The following is a 23,030-nucleotide window of genomic DNA, read 5'->3' as shown; positions in this document are numbered from 1 at the left end:
GGAATTGGTCCAAATCAAATGCGGTTTAGGGATTTTCACATGTTTTTGAGTCCAAGTCACCGGAATAAACTAAAAAAAATGATTTTAAGGCAAAAATAAAGGTATGGCTTATATGCGGAGGCAGCTAATATGCGAGAAAATACAGAGCAATCGTAAATAACGCTAACTTGAAAGCCATAAACTGAATGTGGCTTTATTCTCAACTTCCAGCTTGGACACGTTGAGCAACGGTCAGACTCGTCCCTCCCCCCCCCCCCCGCTGACCTTCACTTTATTTAATAATTACAGTTATTGTGAAGCCCGAGCCGACTGGGCTGCCCCGAGGAGACCATTAAAGCACATTTCTCAGCTCAGTGCAAAGCAAACAGTTCTTGCGCATTAATTAGCTTTCAAAATGGCCTTGGAAGTGGAAAAAAAAGAGGAGGATTTAAACCATTGGATAGGTGCTCATGTATTATTGCTAGCATTACTCTAGGGCACACAAGTCATTGGGATAATTAGCACGGGAGTAATGATCCGAGTGAAAATCAGCCACGCCACCTGATCGTAGACGGCTCACTCATTGGGACAAATTATTCTACCGGCTTTGGATTCACGCGTTCATATTCCGAGCACTTGCTTTTCTACCGCTCCGACATCTTGGAAAATTGTTTTTATTTAAAGACGCCTGGTAGCAAAAAACAGCAGTCTCCCACATTCCCCCAAAACAAGCAAGTGTTAAAACCATCAGGAAAGCAGCAACGCTCTTAAAAATGCAGCACACCAGTAGTGATTTATAATAAAATTAAAGCACATGTGCCAATTCCCTTCGGAGTTTGCTTCCGTCCGTTGGCTAGAATGTAATTAATGTGATAAAAGTTTGTTCTGGGAGTGCTGGGATGAGGCCTAATGGAGCAAGAAAAAGGACAAAAGTGGAATAGTTTCTGATCATGGCAGCATACAAAGCAGTCCTAGTGGGAAAAGTGTGGATATGCCTTTTCGGGTTGTGACTGGAAAGCATTGGATTTGATTTTAGGACCCCTCAGAATAATTTTTGGGTAATAAATGACTATAACATTGACATATTAACACAGAAATTAATACAGAAGATTGTTGTCAGCTAGTACCTGCCATAAATTCCTAGGGCTTCTTTTCGTAGCTTCTTTTAATTAAAAAAATGGGCAAAATTTTAGCACCCACACAGCAACCAGATCAAACTAAAAAGGATAATTGATTATAACATTGCTATCTTAACACAGAAATTAATATAGAAAATTGTTGTCAACTAGTCAGCTAGTACCTGCCATAAATTCCTGGGGCTTCTTTTAATAAAAAAAATAGGCAAAATTTTAGGACCCACACAGCAACCGGATCAAACTAAAAAGGATAACTGACTAAAACATTGCTATCTTAACACAGAAATTAATACAGAAGATTGTCGTCAACTAGTCAGCTAGTACCTGCCATAAATTCCTAGGGCTTTTTTCGTAGCTTCTTTTAATAAAAAAAATAGGCAGAATTTTAGGACCCACACGCAACCGGATCAAACTAAAAAGGATAACTAACTATAACATCACTATCTTAACACAGAAATTAATACCAAAGATTGCTGTCAACTAGTGAGCTAGTACCTGGTATAAATTCCTAGGTCTCCTTTTTGTAGCTTCTTTTAATAAAAAAATAGGCAGAATTTTAGGACCCACACAGCAACCGGATCAAACTAAAAAGTATAAATGACTATAACATTGCTAACTTAACACAGAAATTAATACAGATTGTTGTCAACTAGTCAGCTAGTACCTGCCATAAATTCCTAGGGGTCCTTTTTGTAGCTTCTTTTAATAAAAAAAATAGGCAGAATTTTAGCACCCACACATGAAACGGATCAAACTAAAAAGGATACTGTATTTTTTGGTATGGACCATAGAAAAATAATGAGTGGCTTTCCTAGTGTGTCCCATCCTCAAATTTTGGAAACACCAATTTGTAGCCTACTATTTTACATATATACTTGCTGCTCTGGAATATGAATTTGCCAATAAAAAAATGTACATGTCCAGCCTAAATGAAATTAAAAATGTGTGCTTTCCTTTAGTTTTTCCCTTTCTGGATCTCTCTCTCTCTCTCTCACGACTGCCAGGAGTGAAGATACGTAGCAAGTGCAAAGTACATATGGAGGGCATTGGAGTGAGTGCATGAGAGTACGCGTGTGAGAGTGCGTGTATGAGAGTGCGTGTAAGAGTGTGTGTGTGAGAGTGTGTGCGTGCTCTGTACAGTAAGGGGAACTAAATGAGCGCCCGAGGGAGACCACCCTGCGAGAGGAGGAGGACAGACTGAGGAAAAGTAAGATTAATGACGCTAGGAAAAAATGAGTGCTCCTGCTGGCCCGGTCTGGAACGACAGCGCCAGTTAGGGATGCGTCTCCCCTTAAACAAGCTCACATCTTCAGTCCGAGGCGCACTGACGGAGGAGTTTTTAACCCGGTAGATGACCCCCACGGGGACCTTTTCCACTTCCACTTGTCTAGTTTGACAAGATTTTACAAGACATTTTGACAGATTTCACAAACGGACCCGCTGGCAGAGTCAAAACATGCTTTAGATGTGCGCAGTTTTTCAACGACTGCAGATTCCGGTGTCAGATTCTACACCTGATCCACAATTTTACTTTCTATGTGTAGCATTGAAATAGCAATTAAAGGGATTTATTATTTTAAAAACATCGGTATCGAAACGACTGATCACAATCGGTATCAGGAGCTAAAAAAATATAATAGTCCAACCTACATGTAAAATAGCACTTGAGATGGTACTCCAAAAATACACATTTTTCAAAAATATATATATTTTTATGGAGCCAGCGTGAAATCGCATACATTTGATAACAACCTGAATAAATCACACTTTTTTGCATTCCCGTCAGGAAAATGTTTGCCTTGATGCTGCGCGCTAATAGCTAAATTAAACTCTACGCCCAGTGTGCACATGAAAGTCTTCCTTTCGCTGCAGGGGCTCGCGGGGGTGACAACAAGAACACCGGGAGAGAGACTGATGCATAGGGGAGATGATGCGAGTCGACAGTCGGCCATTAGATGAGAAAACAAGCTGATAAATGCTTATTGAATTACGCAATGGGAGAGAACGTATTACTGTGGTGGCCGGTTCGGTTATGTTATGTAATTCGACGTCCTTGTTATTTTCTGAAGATCCTGCCTGAGTTAAAGTTTTTCTTAGAACACTCTATTCCACGTCCTTGATTGCTTCCCTGCATTTGGGTCCTTCTACGTTGCACGCTTGACACCGCACTTAATGTGACATTTAAAGTGTGTTTAAAACTAGGTCAATTCTGAACCTGGGCCAGAGAGGTAATTAGAAGCGCAACTTCTATTTTTGTTGAAACTTTGGAGACTCCTTTGCAGGTGGAATCGAAAGAACTCGGTCATTATTACAACGTTTGAGTCAGTTTTCCATTAGAAATCGAGAGATAGTCCCTCAAAGAAGGCAAAATCCATTAGAAACCTCCAAAGTCTCTAATCAGGCGATATTGCGGCACAGTGCGAAATGGTTTCATTCTGTTCGAAATGATTGGCCAAAGACATGGGAGACCTTTGCGCTATTTGGAGCGGCGGGCAGAAACACGGGCCGCTTAATGGAATTAAACCAGACGACGTTAATCTGATCTGGTTGGGAATTCAAACATGATCGCTGAGAGGCACGGCGGTGACAATGGACGGTTGGATTTTGCTATTCTTCCCGAAACGAGGGAGAACACCTGAAACGGCCGCAAATGTATTCATGATCACTTCTGCTCATTTGCCGGACTCAAAATGGTCTTTGAGGCATTTTATTCGGCAGTGGAAGCCACGAGACAAAGCTGGAATCTATCAAATGGGTCTTTCTGTTCACCTGGGATGTGTGGAGCTACGCAAATGACCAAATAAGTGTCAGGCAGAACCCATTAGCACGGCGCGCACACCCACGCTTCATTTGAAATGAACAACAATTACATTCCAGGCTCCCTCGTATTCGATACCTTGCCGAGTTTGGATATGTTAGCCCCGAAAACGGCATAGCCGTTCCTGAAAAGTGGCATTGTCGACGCCGCCGGGCCCAAATCGGCGCAGGTTGCGTGACGGCTTAATTGCTTTAGACCGCAATCAGACGCCGCCTGCTATTGGGATCGAGATCGAGCGATTGAGATTCCGCGGAGCTAATTAAAGAGGTATTGAACCAAACCAATTCAAGTCAGCCGTGAGTAAAGCTCAGGTGGGAACAGAGACCCGCAAGGTTAAGAAATAGTCAACAAATAAAACTACAGCGCTTTGCTTCCGTCTCATTTTTATTTATGGCGCGTGTACTGAACACCCAGTTACATGCACATGCAGGCTAGCGCGGGGGCTGTAAAAACGGAGATTAGATGCTCGGTCATGCCTTTCTGGAAAATGCCGCAAATACGGACGTACTGTATCATTAGGAGTAAATGGAAAACAATTGGTGAATAGTATGTGGCACTTATTCACAACAGGAACAGCCCAAAAGATCATCAACTGTCCCCTACCTACCCTGTTCAGCGTCTACTCGAGTTCTGCACCTAGGACCTAATCAAGACTTTTTGCTAGCTACTTTAGTCACTTTGTACCACTTATCTAGGTTGACTACTTATTTATTATTTATGTAACACTACTATATATTGATTATCTATGTATTTGTTTGTTTGTTGTTGCGTACATAGACTCAGCGAGCGCTGGTGCGCTCTCAACAACTTGGCGCCCAAACCATGGAACTCATCCTGGACTTCAGACGGAATAATTTCACTAGGACTACTTATTTGTTTCTTATTTATTGATTATTCATTTGTCTGTTTGTTGTTGTTATTTGTACATGTCTTGCTGAAAGCTCCTTATACTTGAATTCAATGATTAGCTTTTCTGGAATGTATCCTTTTTGATCATGTGTGGTTCTTTAATAATTTTCTCAAATAGACCCAATAAAATCCAAAACTCCAGTGTGCGTTACAAGACTTCCCAGAGGAAACCCATTAAAAAAACATGTTGAAAACAACATTTGAAAATCTGTCCATATTATTGCTTCTCAAAAGAGCTGTCGTGCCGCTCATACAAAACATACAATTGAAAAAAAAAAATGAAAAGACGGAGAGAAATTTCTCATTTGGCGGCTGCTGAATGAAGACAGCAGTTTCTAGCCAAAAGGTCCACACTTTAGATTCCCCACATCAATATGCTCTTAAATTCTGGTTGGTGGGTGGTGGCGAGCCGACTGGTCGCCGCTACTAAATGCTCCCCCACATGCAAAGTAATAATTTTGGGAAATGAGCAGGATGCGGACACACAAAGCCTCCAATTTGGCCCATGTGGAGGCATCTCAGTGGCACACTTGCGCCCCACCGGCATTGGCCTGCCCGAGCAGCTGAGGTTGGGATTAGTCCCCGATTCTCGCAAAGGGAGGGGGTGCATAAATCAGGCCAGCGGGCGCTAATTCCCATTTACCCTGCATTTCACTTCCTGCTTAGCTGAGGGAACTCTGTGGTTTTGTGGAGAGTGTTGGAGTGCTGTTCTAACTACCTCAGGCCAGGCAGCGCATCCAAACGGGTTTTTAATTAAAGCTGTGAGCAGCGATTAACGAGCCAGGACGCCCCTTCCTCGGTGCCCAATTTTCAAAAATATTCTAAGACTTCGACACGATGCTACCCTTACACTGGTTTTAACACAGTACATTCCTGATGCGACAATGCGACCCGGATTCGACACGATGCTACCCATACACTGGTTTTAACACACAGTACATTCCTGATGCGACAATGCGACCCGGATTCGACACGATGCTACCCATTCACTGGTTTTAACACACAGTCCATTCCTGATGCGACAATGCGACCCGGACTCGACACGATGCAACCCATACACTGGTTTTAACACACAGTACATTCCTGATGCGACCCGGATTTGTAACCCGAATTATTAGATGGCCCTGATGGTGCAGTGTGTCACTTACCTGTCTGCGAATGGTTGTCTGTACAGCCAATCAAATAACGGTTCAAGCACACGATTTTAATTTTGCCGTTTAGCTCCCTTTACGTAAACAAAATATAAATAATCGTACAGTTGAGAAGCACCGTTTGTTATGTTTACTGAGACTTTGGAAAAATTCAGTTAAGTATCACGCTATTATTTCCCGTTTTATTTTGAAAGCATTACCCTCATTTCAGAACACTTGCCCTTCAAATTTCCACGTGTTTCCCCTTACCTTCTACATTCGTAGTCGGCATCTTCTTTGTCCCGTGCCAGACTGCCATCGTCACCTGACGCGGCGCCCGAGCCAACATTCTGCCGCAGCCATCTTGTTCAAGCGAAATCCATCCTGAAAGAGAGACGAGAAGTATTTTTGTAAGCTCGCCGACCTTATTTACTACTTTATTTTTGGCTTTGTTTCGTCCTCATTGGTTGGGAGAGAGTTTCAGTTTGGTTCGTTTTCCTCCTTTGGAATGAGTTCCTGTTTAGAAATCCAAACTTGCCAAAAAAAAAAAACTCTTCATCCGAGGCCTGCTTTGACTTCAGTCCTGACAAAAACTACATTTTAGCTTCTTCCTGAAATTTCACACAAGACTAGCCAAACATAACTCTTACAAGTTTCCCTCTTGGTGATGCTGAATTCTCAGATGCTCTTTCTCCCCGAGGATAACCAGCTTCACCGTTGATACCCGTGTGAACCGCGTGAAACTTCAACTCCTGATTTATCTCCTGGCCGGCCAATTTGTCTCCTTTCACCTGGTGGAATCCTGCTTTTTTCCCCCCGCTCTCCGCTCAGCCACCCCCCGGCCGCCACCTCTTGAACTCCGAAATAGTTGATTGTACAAAGCCAGCGCGGCGCGAGTTCATTATTGCCTGGCTGCGCCTTCATTACTTTCTTGCTGGGCTCAGCATAATTTCACCTTTGGAAAATGGCGACAGGGGCAAGCGCGCTCAGTGAAAGCAAATAAGGTGGAATGGGAATAACGGCGGCGGCTACAAAACAAGGCTCGGCGGGGAGAAAAAAAAACTCAAGGCGTCCCCACGAGAGGGAGGGTGTTTGGCGTTTGGCGTTTGGCCGTGCGGCGCTTTATCATTACGCGGCGAAGGCGAATTTTAAATGTCTGCCTGGCGCGATCCGTCATCCCGCTCGCCGCTCTTCTGGTGTGAATGCAGTCTGATTCATAACTCATCTTTATCACTCAGGTGCATTCCTCTAAAATTGAATGTCGAGCCCGTATCTTATTTATTGAGCGAGCGAGCCGAGTCAAAGGTGCGGCATATAAAACGACTCCATGATGGGTCCTTTTGCTGACAAGGCCATTGGCACTTGTTTGATGATATTTTCTTTTTGAATGACTGATGTATTGGAGACATTCCCCGCGGAGACCCCAACGACACCCGCTCTCTATTAATGCGGGTCGGGAGAGGGAAGACCGCTTGACAAAAAAACTCATAAGAAAGTTGATGCGCAAGGGTGTGATCGAAGAATCATTGATTGGCTCTCAAAAGTCACTTTGAACATCTCGGTGGACCATCTGAATTAATAAACACGCCGACAGATGTCGCAAGGGGTGCTGGAGCCTATCCCAAGACACCCAGAATTGGTGGCAAGCCGATCGCAGGGTACAAGACGACCATTCACGCTCTCATCCATACTTTTTAGAGTGTCCAATCAGCCTGCCATGCGTGTTTTTGGAACCTGGGAGGAAACTGGAGTACCTGGAGAAAACCCACGCAGGCCCACGGAGAACATGCAAACTCCCCAAAGGTGGACCAACCTGGATTTGAACCCAGGACCCCAGAGCTGAGAAGTCACCGGGCCACGGAAAGTGAGAAAGTGACCCGCAAAATTTGAAACAAGTTATTTCGAGCACCTTTTGCGTGGGTTTGCTATATTTTAAAAACCAAGAAGTATGAAGAATACTGAATTGGAGCAGTGGGAGGACAAAACACCTCTGCTGAAAGACTTCCTGAGGGGTGTATCCCATTCATATTGATCCTGTAGTCAGCTTAAGTTCAAGGACAGTGCGGTAGATTCAATACACTGATCTTGTCTGCCCCGTAATTGCCAAGATCTTCATCTGAAAGACGCCGTGACCAATCCTCCGCGTTAACCGGGAAGACCTACACCGCTAAACTGTTAAACAATACTACAGATACTTTAATAATTGGCTTTAGACTGCATTTGGGTGACCTATCTCTCCAAATGTTATCGCAAAAAAATATTGGATTCAGAAGAGCAGCAAATAGCTGAAATATCAGCAAACATCAGCGTCAGAGTGGGTTAGAGTGGGCTACATTATCGAAAGAATGGGCTTATTGGTCCAATTAAAAGACCAGAAAATACAGAGTAGAGCGGAAGGCACACATGGTTGTGAGTGCAATATTTATAATATTTAATCCTATGGTATAGTCGCAGTCCAAGGACACAGTGTAGAAGATGTAGTGGTCCATTTGCCTCCATGGCGATAAATACAGGTCTGAGCACTTGTGCCAAAATAGCAAGGCTAACCGTTGTGACAGCATTTGAATGCAGCAATATTAGGTTGAGTTAAGATTAGCCATCTTTCAGTTCTTCACGATGTTGAAACCCATCGATCCGCAGAAGCATGAAGAAGACTACGAACCTACAAATCGGCAAGTCAACTTGTAAGTTTTCCCGTATTTTATATCTATACGTTTTTTTATCATTTCAAATTGTGTATGACATATAACAACATTTGTACGGGACTTTTTAAGTACGTTTTTTGTAAAAAAAAACGATTTCGTTTTACCCAATTTCGGCTCTAATCCGGATCGTCTCGGTCACTGGGATCCTACAAAACCGTCATCGTCGCCTGCTAATATTGTCATGCTTCAAGCATGATATGCGCATGCCTTTTCACGATATAAATATAGCGTGTCAGCAAGCAATGTACCCAGACAGTCAGAATCTTGAATTGAGTACACGACTGATTTGGCACCCAGTCCACTTTGGAGAAAATTTAGGACTTTTAAGTGCACCCTATGTGAGTACATATGTGCCGCATTGCATTTATACATTTATTTTTATCACTTAATAAGGGGAATTGCAATTATTAAGCAATTGGCCAAGGTTGACAGGTATGTTTTCCAGACTTCCACCCTGGAAGGAATGTTCATATTTTCACAATTTTATCAAAATGTCCTGGCCTATAAATGATAGAGATTTCTCGAAAAGCCCAAACCACTTGTCTGGAGGATCCCACATCGATTCACTGACCTAGCGAGTCTCCGCCCACCCCCGCCCGTTAATACACATCGCACTGGGGCCCTGTTCACATTTGTTCCAGCACTGACAGTCACGGTTCAAGGACAGCGGTGAAAGACACAATGGTTCCACCTGTCACAATGTCCCCAAATACAACTGAAAAGAAGTATGACCGATTGTCCAAAGACACACGGTGAACCAGCCTCGACATCATTTAGCTTTGACCAAGACTTTTTCAAAAAATATTCGGGGATTTTTACCGCTCGTCTTTATTTTTACGGTCCGTCTTGAAAGCCCTTTCAAAGTTTAAAGAGCGGTTAAACCGAACGGAAGGCTGGAAAAATGTCGTGCCACGGTGGACTAAACAAGCCGAGGCGGACATTTTTCTTCCGGGGACTGATTAGGTCTGTCAGAAAGTGGAGGCGAGAGGCGGGCTTCTTGACACCGTGCAGAATTTGGCCTTCTGAGAAGTCGCCGGTTGACAGTTTTAAGTACGTTTTTTTGTAATCTGGATCGTCTCGGTCCTTGGTAGCAGACCAAAACGTCATTGTCGACTGCTAATAGCATTGTCAGGCTTTAAGCATGATATGCAAATGCATACGTCTGCCTTTTCACTATATAAATATAGCGCGTCAGCAAGCAAGTACCCCTACCCACACAGTCAAGCTGTTAGCGACATACAGAGACATCTACAGAATCTTGAATTTAGTGCATATTGATTGGGCACCCCATCCAAAGTTTTGGACTATTAAGTGCACCCTATGTGAGTAAATATGTGTTGTATTTTTTATAACTTAATAAAGGGAATTCGAATCAATAATAATGGGGGCAAGTGGATGAGGTTGACAGGTAGGTATGATCTGATGTTTTTTTTTTAAATTTTAATTTTTTAGGAGTTCCAAGTTGAGGAAGTGTGTGGAAAAACAGGGTAGTAGATACAAGTCAGCCGTCCAATTTTAGGCGCTCAAATAGAGCAACGGTAGGTAAACAGAGTGCACATTACACATCGTAAATAGAGTTTTCATCTTCAGCCGTTTCCAATTAATGAGCTCAAAGCCTTTGGAGGAGACATTTGAGGTGCACTGTTATCAAAAATAAATAAATAATAAAAACACACACCAAATGTAGCCAGATGGCGCTAGGAGGAAATTAATCGTAAAGTAAATGGATCAGAGGTCCAAGTCCTTGGTTTGGGAGAAAAAAGTCAAACAAATAAATAAAAGTGAGCCTTTTGGGCTATATTTCAGATTACACTCTTAGTTTATAACCTTAAATTTGATATAATAATGAAAATGATGAATAAACAAGTAAAACTACCGCCGGCCTTGCCTCTTTAACAAAAATAAATCCATGCCGTTACGCCTTTAAAAATGTTCTCCAAATGTAAGTGCATATTTAGTTTAGGTGAACTTGATTTCTGAGTTAATAAGGCCTCATTTGTACCTTGGCTGGTAATTAGATGTCAGGATTAAGGTGATATAAACGCCTAGTTAAGAGATATTGCTCCGACGCAAATAGCTACATCTAATTAAAATGTCCTTCCGTGTGGTTGAATTGGAAATAAATGCCACTCACGTTGGCAATCTTCCAAATATTGTCAGGAAAGCCATTCGTCTGTTCGAGCGAGGTGGCGTTACCGCTTAGCGCCTGCCATCTTTTTTTTCCCCGCGTTTCGGCACCGCACCGGAGGTCAAACGGCCCGCTTTCAATTTTTTCTCTCTCCGTGCCGTTTTCCATTTTCATCGCCGTCATTGTGACAAGAAGCAGATTCCGGCACGCCATTCCTATTTGAACTCGTCACCCGCCACCTGCGTTCTTTTTAATAGGAACGGAAACGTGGCGGGCCAATGGGACGGCGCCGCAATTTGTGAGACGAGCGTGAATCGGGCAGGACTGGCTTACGAGTTGACATGGAAGGGAAGCCGTGTCGCGCTTTGGTTCCGTTAACGCTCACATTCGATCCTGAAGAAGATAGAATTTGTCCTATTTGCATTTTGTTAAGATGGATCCGTACTTCCCCGTCTTTGTTTCATATTATTTAAGATTGTAACTTTTAGTCAACTCTGGTGAAAAGTACTGTGCTAGTTAGTTTTTTGTTTTTGCTGTAAGTAGCATTTTTTCCTATTTTCTACTTTGTAAAACAGGACTGGGTTTTGTCAACATATGCTAGTAGCTTGTTTTTATTGTAGTCAATACTTACAAAAAGATGCTAACCGATATTGGCTAATTTAGTGGTGGGCAACCCCGTCGAGAGGTTAGCATGTTGGCCTCACCCTTCTGGGGTCCTGGGTTCAATCCCGGGGCGGTCCTCACTGTGTGGAGTTTGTATATTGTTTGCATGCTTGCGTGGGTTTTCCCCAAGTACTCCAGTTTCCTCCCACATTGCAAAAACATGCATGGTTTTACACTCTAAATTGCCCCGAACTGTGATTGGTCGGCCACCAATTCCGGATGTCCCATAGTTGGCTGGGATAGGCTCATACAGAAAACGAATAATTTTGTACGTTTTGTTTCTCAGTTCAGAACATTAGCGACGCTATGGGAACTGATAGCATCCAAGTCAACCGAACGTTAGCATCTATCATTTTTATTTACACTAAAAACTACTACTCTAACGTCAGTTCAACGAGATGCTAACGCAGACCACCTCGCGACAGCTAAGGTCCAGCCGGCGTCACCACTCGGCCCTGCCGCAGAGCGTGTCGCCTCATCCGATCATCTTCAATCGCCATCTCGACTCAAAACGCGACACTATCAATGCTGCGTGTTTATGAAGCGCAACCAACCTGCGCTTGCGAAACGCCGGCGGAATATTTAGCGGGACGACCGGCTTCGCCAACAGCACGAGTAGCAAGCAGCCGCTACAGAAATAATAGCCGCCCGTTCCGTATCACTCACAGAGTGTGGAAGCCGAATCAATTCCTTATCTTATTTCCTCTATGGATGTGACACACATAAAACTCCTTAATTAAAACCGTAAAACAAAAGTGAAAAGGAGCGGTTCAATCGACCTGAAAAGGCAATCATTTCTATTCAAGGGATGACTAAGTATTCACTTGTTGGAGTAAAAAAGGGCTACAAATGCGCCAAGCTAAGCCTCGATAAGCGGCAAAATCAACGCCATCTTATCTGGGAAGGCGCTCAATAAAAAATATAAAATGCGGCGTTCTACGATAAGACGTTCGCGGTCTGTCAGTCTGCTCTCCGGAGACGGCGCTTCCGTTGTAAACAAAAGAGGTCGTCCGCATAACGCTGATAATATCGGAGGGAAGAAATATTACGGGAAAGGGACGGTAATTATTCATCGCGGTGGTCAACCAAAGAAAAAAAATGGCGACGGAGACGCTAATGACGGCGGTGGGCGCACAATGCAACAGCTTGCTCGAAAATCTGCAGGTTTTTTTTTCCCGAGGTGGGCAGACTGAACTGTTTTTCTCCAGCCTGTCACAATCTCAAGCGCAGACTCATTAGGTCTAATTAGTGGGAATCGGGAGGTGGCAATTAAGTTGTAATAGTGCTAACAAAGCCTCGTGGCTGCTGGCTTGGACTGGCAATTCTCGCGCTTTCCTCAAACAATCTGTTAGCGGCATTCGTGATTAAATAAATCCAATGTCGAGGAAGTTTGGGGGGTTTTCGCATCGAAGTTGGCGGTGCGGAGACGTCGGGATGGTGGGACGACAAATCGGGAAACTAGTGGGCAGGAAACACTCACACATTTTAATGGAGTGTGGATTCTTCAGTTGTCGCTAACGAAAAAAGGGAAATATTTAGCTTTGCATCACTAGAAAAAAAAATTATGGAGTTATTTGCTAGTCATAGTCTAGGTTTAGTACGTTTTTATACTTAAAAATTTGATTCAATGCGTATTTTGAGGAGTTTTTCCATAGTTCGGGTGGGGTAACTAATACGGAAAAGTGACTTAGATTGGTTTTGTTGTGTTTTTTTAGGCTACATTTATTGAAAAGCTCACTTATTCTCCATCTTACTTTTATGTTTGTTCTTGGTTTGAGATTTTACAAAAAAATTCTGACAAAAATGCGACGATAAAGTCCAAAAAAGATTGCTTTGACAAAGGTCTGCAGCCAAGAGGTTGAAAATAAACTGCAGTAGAAATAATGACCCTGCTTCATCTGACCTCTATTGTCGGCGGCCGTTACATTAATCAAGGTTTCTTCTTCTCGAAGATAAAATTTTGAGATGGATACAGAAAGACTGGAGTGAAAAGATGGCAGCTTCATTTGGTACACGGTCGATTGGTCGCCGGTCTTTTGGTCGCCCGGAACGTAAGAGATAATTACCATTGAAATCGTTGCTCAAATTCCCTAAATACAAACTGCGAATGACTATTTAGTCATACTTAATGCCCTATTAATCATTAGGCTAAAGAAAAGCTCCAAATTTCACGGACTTTGATTGTTTTTTGTTGGAGAACTTGTTAAGACCCTAACTGAAGCTGTAGCTTCTTAAAGGGACAACGCATGTACATACAAACTCTTCTACACTCACATCGGCTCAGTGAAACTGCTCATGGCCATTGTTGGCTTTTATTCATGCGTAGACCGTGTTGTTTTACCTTGTTTTGTCGCCGGTCTTTTGGTCGCCCGTTGTCGCGGTCGGGGCGACCAAAAGACCGCAACCAAAAGACCGGCGACCAAAAGCCGGCGACCAACCGGCTTCATTTCTGCCTTCCTCTCGGAACTCGGAATCCTGAGCTAAATGCTCCCTGCTTCTAAGTGCAAAATGCATCTCAAATGTCTTTAAACAAAGTTTTTAGAAGGACGGCAATTTGACTTTAAAGCAAATCGGCTTTATTTTTGCTGATTTCTTTGTTCGTTTCAATGATTTGAAAGATGAAGCTGTTTCAAGGAATTTCACAAGACATTGAGAGATAATTAAAAAGTTTTGTATCTTTCTACGGGCTTACATGTTTTCACAAGGTCTTGCACTTGAGTGACACCTATTGTGATTATTGGCCTCGAATATTCCTGTTACTTTAAAACGGAACGACTCGGCATTCATAAAGAAACCAGTCATTTAATTTTATAAGTAATGTTTCTTACTTTAATGGGTTTAAAAGGTCCACAAAGAAAATGTTGTCATTGAGATCAACTAATATTATCAGGAGCTAAAAATTTGCAGCAGAGTTTTGTTTTTACAAGGTAAATGAAAAGTAACTTCAATTTTTAAGGACTTGTAACTTATTTATATGTTCAAATATTATTTATATATTTTTTAGGTGTTTGGTTTTGGTCGCCGGGTTGTTACTGTTGAAACCAGCTCTCAAAATAATAATCATGAGAGCGAGAGAGTGAGTTTAATATCTAAATATCTAATATCAAAATATCAACAGTAAACTCTGTCATAATTTAACAGCGAGCGAACCCGGCGCCCAATTCGTCCGTTCTACCAAACGTCCGTTCAACCAAACGTCCGTTCGACCAAACGTCCGTTCGACCAAACGTCCGTTCGACCAAACGTCCGGTCACGTTAATATGGAGTACAAATGTGTTACTTTAAAGGGAAAACCTTATCAAAAATCATCGCACATGGTATTTCTGGATACTGTATAAATCCATTGCTGGAATCCTCATTCCTATTGGGTGCATGTGGACAAATTAAAAAAGGAAGTCATGTGAGCAGTACAACCAGGAAGTGTGTCCGTAGCGGCCTAGTTTGTCATTATGCAAGATTTGGAGAAAAAAAATCTTGAATTTCATTCATTGACATCAGAATAAATTTGTCTTGCGTTATGGCGTTTCGTCATGTCAAGTCTAATTTGTGCGCATTTAAGCCGTACCATCGATTCAATCATCATTTTGTTTTGCGACAAATACGGCGTATATGCGAGAAAATACGGTAAATGGCCTAAACGCTGGTTGGACAAATTCGAACGGTTCGTTTCCGGTCATGGAGGAGGGGTCTTTGATGAGGGTCAAAGAGCCCCCTTGTTTGTTTTGCCGCACTGTGTTAAGAGCGCCAGATTTAGAGTGCCTTGTTATCACTCATAAAAATGATTTCTTCTTCCAATTACAAAACATGAGTTAGAAGTAAAAAAAAAATCTTACGTTTAGGATAAAGCGAACCCACGAATGAGAAATGAACACCCCTGGAAGGCATTTTCGGCGGCGCATCTTTGCCGAGTGCGAGTAAGTAAACGCGACAGTGTCGTTTGGACGCCATCCCAATCGATACGCTTGATCGTTCCGGCGCCGCCCCCTTGACAGCGGGCAAATGTGTCCCCGCGTCTGATGCGCAAACACGCTAGCTTTCCCCGAGGATGGATGACGGCAAAGACGGACGAGGCGGCAAAACGGATGAGCGCCGACCGGCCATCAGACGGCGGCCATTTATCTACGGGGAGTTCGAAGGGCGTCCGATTTTTCAGATGCGCCCGTCTTTACACGGATAATGGCGTGTCCCGGACGGGGGAACAAAGTGGCAAACAATCCCAGCCAGGTGTGCGCCCCGCTTTAGGCAGAGAGGTGCCCTTCACTAATGCGCGTGATTGATTTTTCCGCAGGTTTTTTTCCTCTCCTCGTAGGCGTCTTAATGTCGGAATGCATCGCTCTGTCACAGAGAGCCGGTTTGGCGAGCTGCCCTTTCCGCAGAGTGATCTGCCGCTCGATGGGATGAGACCGGGGTAAATAAATAAAGGCAGGGGAGGCTGGCAGAGGTGGTCTACATGTGGAGAGGAGAGATGGGAACCCGCCTGGAAATATCTCTTCCAATGACTTTTATCGGGAGTCTTTTAGGTCGTGGATATCAATGACGAGTTCAAAAAAATTCATGTTTGGAATTTGTTTTGGGACTTCTGTCCAGAAGCCATTTTTCTATTTATACCATAAAAATGGGAATGGAAGAAATTATTGAATTTGAGTTCATCCATACCTCATCTTATATGGGTAGGTTTATAGCCATCCTTCAAACGAACCAATGCAAAATCTGTGGAGGGGATTTAGGGAGTCAAGGCAGGGCAACGTTGAAATTTAGGGTGAGTACAAGCAATGCTTTGGGCTTTTAAATGTTCTACGAAATACGTTAAAGTGAAAGCAGGCCATATTTTGGACTCTGCAGTGTTTAATAATGAAATTGGATTGTCATTGAGTTTTCCTTTCTCAGCTGGCTTGGCTCCACCCACTCGAACATCTCCAACAGAATAGGATATCAATGACGAGTTCACAAAAATTCATGTTTGGAATTTGTTCTGGGAGTTTTGTCCAGAAGCCGTTTTCAGAATGACTTGCATAATTTAGTATACGGTTTTCTGGCATGCTATCAATATTCTCTTTTTGCTACATAACTGCACTGGAAAGCTGGAGATGATCGTCAATTCTGGTTGTGATGTCACAACCAGAATTCTTGTAAACAACAGAGATACTTTGTTTCCGATGGAATAAGAAATGAATGCCAAATTTAATTTCCACATGCAAAGTTACTTTGTGCAGTGTTTTTTGGGGGGAGAAGCTCACCATTTAATATCCATCTCTAATTTTGTGAATTTAGCAGAGATAGACGTCCAATCCACTTGGACCGGGCAGACTGAGGGTTTCAAATCAGCGTCCTAGCATCGGGTTTTTGACGTAAGATCTCTAGCTGTAATGACGTTCAAGATTTTTTTAAAATTTGCCCTTTGTGCTTCCAACCCGGTCAGTGGTTCACAGTCAGGTTTTAAGAGGGTGTTGGGTGGGAGTTCCTTTTTGTAATAAAGTCGCCCCGTGCCCGTGTTCGGCGATCATCCTGCAGGGGGGCAGGAGGTCCCGCCGGGGAAAATTGAGGGTGTCTTTGTCTACCTTGAATTTACTCCCCATTTTGGCTAGGTCAAGTGCTCGTGGTTGCGTAGCAGCCCGGCACTCAGCTGTGTGGCGCCATTCCGGCCTTTTGCCAAAAGGTCGTTTGATGGGTTCAGGGGACCACTCTTCTAAGTGCAGTTTCCACTACTTCAAGCCGAGCAACACTTCAGGGGGGCAAATTTGCCATGTTCGTGTATAGCATACTGGGAAAAACTTACGTAGACCTTTTGTACCTACAGGTGTCATTTTGTTTTCTATTTATCAAGTATACAGTTACATACCTGTCAACCTCAGCCAATTGCTACCTGAATTAATGATTACAATAAAAACAAAACATAAAAATGCAACGCGGCACGTATTTATTCACATAGCGCGCACTTAAAGGTCTAAAATGTTCTACAAAGTGGACGGGGTGCCCAATCAGTATGCACTAAATTTAAGATTCGGACTGTCTGGGAACATTGCTTGCTGACGCTCTATGTTTATGTAGTGAAAGGGCTTCATATCGCGCTTAAATTATGACAATGTTAGCAGTCGACATTGACGTTTTTGTCGGCTATCGGTGACCGAGACGATCCGGATGAGAGCCGAAATGGGTAAAACCACATCGGTTCGGTTTTACAGTCGATGTACTTAAAAAAATCCTGTAGAAAAGTTCTTATACGGCGTCATTTGAAATGATCAAAAAGGTATAAAATTGTCAGGGCTAAAATAAATCGGGAAAGATTCAATCCAGTCATTGGTCGAAAAGTTGAAAGGACGAACGTGGACGACAAGAATCGTTTTGGGGAACTTCTTGTGATGCTTTTTGATTATGAAAAATATATCTATCCGTTTATTGGGAAATAAACTCCAAAAGGGCGTGAAAGAAAATAAGACATTAAAACAATGAATATTGCAAAGAGCAGATAGCATCTAAAACTAATAAATAAATAAAACATTTAAATAAGCGTGGCTTGTTGTTCTAGTCATTTCTCCATTACGCTGCCCACTTGAGTGAGACCGGCTGATTTCTTGCTCTGAAAATCAGCTCTCATTTTGAATAAATAAATATGAAGACAAGATGGGGAATGCTGGGACAGGGCGCTGCATGAAAGAATTATGGAAATTTAGAGTGACATTGGGTGTCTGTCTCAGACCTTCAAACTTTCAGGAAACTTGATCAAACTGGCTGAATCCCTGCCGATTTTATTTGATTTTTTCCTGTTGATATTTGGTTTAAAAACTGTTGGTGAGTTAATACGGTACTTTCAAAATGTCTACGTCTACCTTGGCTGGGAAATGGATAAAATAAAATAACAAACATTAGAGAGTTTACAGAAAAGCTCTTGTGTGGAAAAACTGAACTGAACTGAACAAGTTTTTCCGGTCTTAAACGCGCCAACAACCTAGATTGGTTGCCAGACTTTAAGATCCAGTGTTATTTACCGTATTTTCTCGTTTGTACGCCGTATTTGTCGCTAAAAAATGATGACTGAATCGAGGGTACGGCTTATATGCGCACAAATTAGACTTGAAATCCACGAATCTGCAAAATGACAAAGACGAAACGCCATAACGCAAGACAATGCGGTCATTTATTTCAAAATAGAGAAAAGATAAACAGATAAAAACGCTTCACAAAATGTATTTAGACGTCTATGAATTAAATTCAAGAAAAAACGTATCTTGAATTTGTCTACGTGCACCCAATAGGAATGTAAAATCCAGAAGACAATCCTTTCAATTGATACAGTATCTCCGAAACACTATGTGCGATTATTTTTCTTAAGATTTTCCCTTTAAAGTAACACATCCCTATTAAAACCATAAATATGGAGGTGAAAATTGCAAATCAGGGGCCGTCTTATACGAGGGAAATTGTAAAATTCAATGATTTTAAGGCCATTTCAAGGGTACGGCTTATACGCGGAGGCGGCTTATATGCGAGAAAATCCGTGAAATGCGCCGATCGTACTGCTTTGCTTTTCAATTTCTCAATGAAGAGTTAACAAGTTTTCAGACAATCTAATCTTTACTCGCTTAACACCAAAAAAGTTTCGGGTACGAGGTAGCTTAGCATGACAGCATTGCTCAACGTCACGTCTCCCCACCATATTTCAACCCGGCGTCCCGCCGATTTGTCGCCAATTATTTGCTTCTTAATTTCCCACCATGTCGCGCAAACACGCTCGTTAAACGAAACGCAGTGGTTCCGCCAAAATGACTGCTGATGAATCATCTGTACGCAGCCTCGTACCGATGATACATGCTTTCACCCCCGCTCGCTTTCCATTAAAAACGGCATGACAGAGTCGGTAATAACTGCCGCGGGCCCGAACCGGCCGCTGTTAATCAATGCCTCGGATCGTTTGGGATCTTGAGCGCAAAATAATTCCCCGCGTAAAAGCCGGGAGAACGATGACCCGCCTTTGAGCCGCGGAGAAACGCGAGATGCTCCGTGTCGGCGACGCCGTGAAAGAATGGAGCGTGAAGGTCGAAGTACAAAACCTTGCGGTTGCCGTCGCCGTCCCCTCGTTAGCTTTTTAAACACTCTGCCTCAAAGACACCGTTCATGGGCTTTTAATTACACCGCTTAACGACAAATTAAGAGTGCTAGGGAACGGTGAGCTGGTTAGAAAATGAAAATGACTGCACGGATGACATTTTAAACGTAGACAACAAACGTGGCTTCTTTATTTAACACTATACTACTTATTTATTATGTTCACTTGGACTACTTATTTATATATTTCTTATTTATTGATTATTTATTGGTCTGTTGTTATTTGTGCACTATGTGGTGAAAACTGACTATAAAATCATTCAATTCAATTTAATTCGATATTCTGTGCGTCAGGGAACGCCCACTTTTTTTGGTGACATCACAACCAGAATGGATGACCATGGCTATCTTACCAGTGCTGTGCTAGCTAGCTATCTAGCATCTTGACAGAACAGTCTATGGCAAGGGTGTCAAACTTGAGTTGGTTCGCGGGGTGCTTTAACGTCAACTTGATTTCACATAGGCCGGACCATTTTAGATATAATATTTAGGTTTTTTTTATAAATGGATTAAAAGAACTGGATTAAAATCCCTGAATATTCAGTTTTTTATAGATCTAAAACAATGTTTATTTTAGCTTTTCTATATATATTTTTAGATTTTACAAAATGATTTTTGAACTAAAAACAGAAAAAAATGGATTAAAAATTACAATTATTGATTTAAAAGGGGGAAAATCAGGAAATTGAATATACATCTATACTCTTCATTTAAATTTGATCCTAAAACAGAAAGTCGGCACTCATGATTTACTTTCCCGGGCCACGCAAAATGATGCAGCGGGCCAGATTTGTCCCCCGGGCCGCCACTTTGACACATGTGGTCTATGGATTGCATGCTATGCTAGCTTACCAGTGCTGCAGTAGCTATCTATCTAGCACCTTGACAGAACAGTCTACGGATCGCATGCTACTAGACTGCAAAAAGTTGCACTCATTCTGGGTGTGACATCATCATAGTGGTCGGGTACTAAAGCATCTGAGAAGACTAATCCACATCATCATTATTGAAGCTTTCTGTCACCTTTGTGGGTGGATTTGATTTCAAAATAAGATCTGCTATCATTTTCAAGTCAATTCCTAAAACCTTGACACACTTTCCACACCATCTTACCTCATTGTTTTCCTCCGGGGGTGTCGTCAAAGACCTCGAAGCGTTCGGCACATTGCTCCAACGTCGGGACGTCACGGATCGAAACGTATCGATGTGAAGAAAACCACTTCCTGTAATAAACAGAGCGCAAGGACAAGTCAGACGGACATTGTTTGAACAAAAGAGGACTCTCCCGCTTTCTTTCTGTGGCCCTTCCCCCCCTCACTAATCAGGTGATGGACGTTTGTCATTGGCCTTCACGACCGTACACAGATGGTTTCTGACGACATTCTGTCATTCTGTCGCCTCCCCGCGAGATGTCGAATGATGGAGGTGTCAACACGCGCAAAAAAAAGGTAACACTCTAACAGTCTGACACGTTACCGACGGCGAGAAGCTTCCGCTTTGCCACAAATAAAATGATATTGAAGGATGTGTCTTTGAGCACCTCTATGAGTCATCCGACTGAGTTTAACATATCCTCGTACCGAAACGCGCATAACATAACGCGTAAACTTGAGAACATTTAATAAAAGAGGACATGAATAACAGTCTGAGAAATAGTCGAGTCCAACAATAAATCTTTGAGCACCTCTTTGAGTCATCAGTATAAGTTTAACATATCCTCGTACCGAAACGCGCATAACATAACGTGTAAACTTGAGAACATTTAACAAAAGAGGACATGAATAACGATCTGAGAAATAGTCGAGTCCAACAATAAATCTTTGATGGTGCAATCGACAAATTTGCATTCTCGTTTTTTTCAGGAAGTAGCCTTCAACAAACTCGACTAATTAATGACTTTTTGGACATATGGCCAAACGCGTCATTTGTTTTTACGTTTATAAATCATTTGGCCTTGCCTGAGGTTTTTGCTGGCCTTGTTGATATTTGATTTGTTTGTTGCGTTTTGTTTTAGGGCCAAAAAACAGGAAAAATAGAAGTTGTTTATTTTTAATCTGAGGGATCTAGAGGTGATTTTTAAGGACAAATTTGTCCAAGATTTTTTGCTCGATGACTACCAAATTTGAACCGCATCATGGGACAGATGGTCGACAATAAACAGCAGAGAATTTAATTTTTCATCATGGCATGCGGCCGAAGCCTCGTGTGCAAACTTTGATGACCGGTCATAAAACACAAAACTGTAATAACTCAAGCACAAGATTTTATGAAAATTAAAACCAACCGTGAGCTGACGCAAAACTTGGAAAAAAAAACTCATGAATGAAAAGACGAAGCGCATATTTCTTTCCATTTGGTGCCTTTTGGGAGTTTTTTTTCTGATGGCTAGCAAATTTTCGACCACGGCGAGCGGGACGCAGCTCGGCGGGAAAGTTTGACGACGGGTTGTAAAACGCGTGACGCTAATAACTCAGCTCGGTAAGGTCAGAGCGTGGCCGTCTCGCGTGGGGTAAAAGGTCCTTCAGATTCAAAAAGCGGAAATTTGCTGTTGCAATGGGGGTTGCAAAGTCTCATCCCAACATAAGCGACATAGAAAAAAGCGGGTTCGTTTTAGTAAAGGAGTAATTCTAATGAAGAGAAAAGACCATTCCAAATCCCTATTTTGACTATTAGCAGTCGGCGATGACGTTTTTGTCCGATACCGATCTGGATTAGCGCCGAAATGAGTAAAACGAGATTGGTTTTACCCAAAAAACAAATAAAATGTACTTAAACAAACTCCCCTCCAAAAGTTACACAATTTGAAATGATTAAAAAATAACGTATAAAATACAGGAAAAACGTATAAGTCGACAGGGATGCTATTAATTCATTTAGTATAAGGGCTCAGGGGTGCCGGAGCTGATCCCAGCCAAGTATGGACAGTAGGTGGGTGACACCCTGAATTTATTGAGGAATAGCTGAACGGAAAATGAATGAATGAATAAATCCATGATGTCATTCGCTGCCATTGATGTCTTATCCATAATGACTTTAATGACCCGTTAAAAAGCCGTGGCGCCCAGGTCACCCGATGACCCCACCACTCCGTCCCGATTTCCACGCGTCCCCGCAAAGCCACTCCATTAAAAAGCGTAGCGCAAAAGAAACAGTCGCGCATCCATCAGAAAGGAATGAAATAGAATGCGAGGAAACGTTCTCCCTCCCCCGGAGGCCCAAGACACTGGTTCCTGCGTCTCCGGTGACATATGTCCACCACCGGGCGGCCTCGTGACGAGCCGCCGGCCATCCGGGGTGACGTGCAAAAAAGGATGAGACGGCGGAGGCGGCGCCACGTCTCCCAGGAAATCTCATTCCGCTCAGAAGTGACGGAAGCGGCTGGACTGACACCGACTCGGGCATCGCTCATATTCCCCAAGAGAAAGACAACGCCTCCCGGGATATTACACTCCGAGTCGG

The 23,030-nt window shown here is 42.7% G+C and overlaps 1 protein-coding gene across 2 annotated transcripts in view; it reads right to left on the bottom strand.

The window, feature by feature from the left end:
- LOC144092784 (uncharacterized) overlaps positions 1-23,030 on the bottom strand; it is a 155,246-nt gene that overhangs the window by 69,488 nt on the left and 62,728 nt on the right. For both annotated transcript variants that reach the window (XM_077625876.1, XM_077625875.1), the window contains exons 7-8: positions 20,685-20,794; positions 6,243-6,356 (exon numbers count right to left, since the gene is read on the bottom strand). In XM_077625876.1, the coding sequence (XP_077482002.1) occupies positions 6,243-6,321 (79 nt within the window). In that variant the 5' untranslated portion in view covers positions 6,322-6,356; positions 20,685-20,794. The remainder of the gene's footprint in view (positions 1-6,242; positions 6,357-20,684; positions 20,795-23,030) is intronic.

This window comes from Stigmatopora argus, chromosome 18 (assembly GCF_051989625.1).
Source record: "Stigmatopora argus isolate UIUO_Sarg chromosome 18, RoL_Sarg_1.0, whole genome shotgun sequence".
Lineage (NCBI taxonomy): Eukaryota > Metazoa > Chordata > Actinopteri > Syngnathiformes > Syngnathidae > Stigmatopora > Stigmatopora argus.
Note: the sequence above shows the minus strand (reverse complement) of the source record. Positions and strands in the feature narration are given on the sequence as shown.